Source organism: Hydra vulgaris, chromosome 08 (genome assembly GCF_038396675.1).
Source record: "Hydra vulgaris chromosome 08, alternate assembly HydraT2T_AEP".
Classification (NCBI taxonomy): domain Eukaryota; kingdom Metazoa; phylum Cnidaria; class Hydrozoa; order Anthoathecata; family Hydridae; genus Hydra; species Hydra vulgaris.
This window is the reverse complement of record NC_088927.1, coordinates 36022367-36026126: the sequence shown is the minus strand read 5'-3', so window position 1 is coordinate 36026126 and position 3760 is coordinate 36022367. Positions and strand designations below refer to the sequence as shown.

At 31.9% G+C, this 3760-nt stretch overlaps 1 protein-coding gene across 1 annotated transcript; it reads left to right on the top strand.

Moving 5' to 3' along the window:
* The first annotated feature begins 1718 nt into the window (after nucleotides 1–1718).
* LOC136083276 (uncharacterized) lies at nucleotides 1719–2336 on the top strand. The gene has a single exon (XM_065802676.1). It carries the CDS (start codon nucleotides 1719–1721, stop codon nucleotides 2334–2336), a length of 618 nt encoding a protein of 205 aa, XP_065658748.1.
* The last annotated feature ends 1424 nt before the right edge of the window (nucleotides 2337–3760 follow it).

Sequence of the window (3760 nt, the reverse complement as noted above, 5' to 3'; positions counted from 1 at the left end):
AGATGCAGCGTGGTTAAAGCACAATAATACTTTTATGTTAGCCTCTTTTTGACTTGCGTACAGTGATACGACTTCAAAGGAAAACTTTATGTATAGTTATTTTTTTGTATATTTATGTAATATAATATATAATAATTCCGTGATTATATATATTTTCAGAAAATTAGTTATTATAATAGAACTTTTTTTTTTATAAACTATATCGAAGAGTTTTTATCGAGTTAAAAGCAATTCATATATATATATATATACACCTTAAATCGCTTCCATTGGTAATTGTTAAAAATGATAACACAAAAACAGTTTAAAGACGCTCTGGAAAACGCTGATAAAATTGCCAAGAAGAACTTAAACAAGCTCTTCATGTAATTAAGACACTTACTGCCAGAATTGACGAACCTACTAATAGAATTGATTTTCAGGATATTGAAATAAAGTCCCTGAAAGATAGCAAAAGTAGTAAAAAACCTTTGTTATCTAAATTAGTTGAACAAGTCAGCAAACCCTGTAAATTAGCAAACGTAGCTGTAGTGAGCGCGCTCAATAAGCATAATAAGGATGTGACTAATAGAGAGAACAGAATTGTTGTGTTTGGTCTACCTGAATCTGCAAAAACTCAACCAAGCGATATAACTAAAGATGACACCGCGGAATTCAAAAAGTTTATGGCATCCTTAAGTAAATTAGTCAATATAGTAAGAGTTGAACTTTTCAAAAAAAGTAAGAACTTTAATTCTGGTAAACCTCCTCCTCTTATGATTGAAGTTGATTCGGTATCTATTAGAATCGACGATATAGACTAAACAATTAGCATCTAGCAATTTTAAAGATATATTTATACTGACCACACAGTAGCAGAACAAATTGAGTTCAAAAATTAAACTCAGAAAGAAAAGCAGCTAATTCTGAACTTGACAAGCTCTTTAGATTTGCCATCCACAGCGATAAATTGCGATGCATTGATGTCTCACAGGAAGTTGAAATTAATGGACGTAAAAAGCATCCTTTCATCAAATGGAGAGATGCATAAGCAACCGGAATTGCAAAAACAAAGTGAATCAAAATGTTTACCTGCGAATACTTATTTAAATGCATTAAATATAAAAATAAAAATCTGCTAAATCTAACCCTTAAAAATTCATTTTTAAAATGTTTTTATACTAACGCAACTTCTCTTCATCCGGATAAAATAAACAAATTATCTGCACTCTGTGACATAAACATGTATGATTTAATCTTTATTTCTGAGACATGGTGTACTGAAATATTTGCTTCTCAATCGAACTACTCACTAGGAAATAAAATTTGAATTGGTCATGGTGGAAGTGTTGCTATCTACATCAAGCGTGATCTAGTTGTGAATGAGGTGTCTGATTGTGATCTAAGAGAGATCTTAAACAACAGCAACTCCGAGCAAATATGGTGTGAAATTAAAATCGGTAACGAAATTTTTCTTATTGGTTGCGTCTATAGACCACTTTTATCGCATATAAATGGTATAAATAAAACAACTATGCTGGTTAAGCAAGCTGTTGATAGAAAAGCGTATAGTTGTATGTTACTAGCAGGTGATTTTAATTTTCTGGATATCAAATGGCACAATGATGACAGGATCGAAATAATAAGCGGTCAAAATAGTGCGGCAAGTGTTTTTCTTGATACTTTGGCTAATCATAACCTAGAACAATTAGTTTATTTCTCAACAATCGAAGCATCTAATGGTAAAGCAAAAAACATTTTGTGCTATATCCGATGCAAAAGGTGAAACGACGACAGAGGGAATACATATCGCAAACAGACTTAACGAACACTTCAAATCAGTTTTTGTTGATGATAGTAAAAGTAGTCAGTTACCTATTTTTGAAAGAAGGCCTTATCAAGAGGACTTAGGCGATAATATTATTGATTTTAAAGCGACGCTAGCTTATTTGAAAGGTTTGAACCCGAATAAATCTATTGGTGCTGATATTATTAGTCCAAAGGTACTTAAAGAATGCGCAACTCGAATGACTTACTCTCTTACTTTACTTTACAATAAAGCACTGTCCGAAGGCTCAACACCTACAGCTTCGAAACAGTTACACGTCACACTGTTGTTTAAAAAAGGAAGTCGTCTTGATACCTCTAATTACAGACCAGTGTCTATCACATCAGTTTTATGTATAGTAATGGAAAAGATCATCAGGGAACAGATAACTAAATATCTTGAAAAAACAAGCTGCATCTCGCATAATCAACATGGATTTATGTCCAAAAAAGGATGCACGTCTAACTTATTGGAGCGTGTCGACTACATTTTACTACTTTGGAAACTCGCAGGAGACGTGACGATTTGATCTAACAGTTTAAGCTAGAAAACGGTTTTGAGATTATCAATTGGCATAATCGACCAAATCGCAAATCATCTTCCAACGTCCTAATGCGTGAATTGACCTATAATAATGCTCGTCACAATTTTTTTACAAATTGTATTGTCAATGATTGGAATAACTTGCCGTCAGTATGCAAAAAGACTCCGCCAGTTAACGCATTTAAGAATAAAATTGACAAGTATTTTTTTCTACAACTGCAAAAAGTATCATTTACTGAAGATGAGCGGCACGTTTATTAATTAATTCGTGCTTTAGCAGCTATAAATATTGACTTTTTAGATACTATTTGTTATAGAAGTAAACTTTAATTAAATGAAAGCAATCTTTTTTTCTCTTTTTCTCAATTTTGATATCAACTTACTTGTTATGAAAAACAAATGCTTTTTGTTACTTAAAGTTTATATTTCACAAACCATAAATTTTTGTATAATTTGTTGTTTTTTTTTGTTTGTTTTTTATTATTTATCATGTTATCTAAAAAGACTTATTTAAATATATTACTATTACTATTATTATAGTATAATTTTATAAGATAGCTACAGAAATAGAAATAAATTATACCAAGTAAACAAACTATTAATTTATTAGCTAACCTGGCCGTCGACCTCACATGTCAGTTTATAAATATCGTGACAGCAAGTTTACAAAGTGAACATATCCGGGAAGCTGTGATGCAAATTTTTCCGTTTGTGACCAATCTTTTAGTAGGAATAAAATAATCTTGTTGGTATCATGTAGCATGTTTCCTATCCGTTTCTATCTTTATTAGTCTTTTTGCAAAAGCAAATGCAACATTCTTCATCCGCAATAATTTTCCTGAAACAAAGTAATTAACTTTGAAGTAGTGCATAAAACAATAAGAAACGTGAAAACTGAGGGTAATTTTCTAACCATGAGCGAGACTAGGTTTTTTCAAACCGAGACGAGAAAAAAATGTAAACATGGTTTTGACAAATAGACACAAATGATATTTGTCAAATGTAAACAACTTTTTCAAATATTAATTCAGAATTTTTTTGCCAAACTTTTCCAACAAGACAATGTTTTCTCTGATTAAGATGATTTGTTCTACTTTTTCTGGGTGTAAGTTGTGTCTGGATGATCGGACGACATTTCCACCTGAGCTAAAAACTCTCTCTGATTTAGTTGAACTTGCTGGAATAGCTAAAATTTGTCTAGCTAATGAAGAGAGTTCTGGCAATGTATTTGAATTCAATTTCCACCAATCAAGAATCGGAAAGTCTTTTTTGGCATCAGGGAGATATTCATACTGGCACATTTCGCTCAAAATAGGATTCAGTTCAGATGTTGGCTCTTGTGTTTCAAGTCTGACGTTTAACTTGCGCTTCAGTTTTGAATTAGGGGACAAATCTGCTGAAAAAACTCTG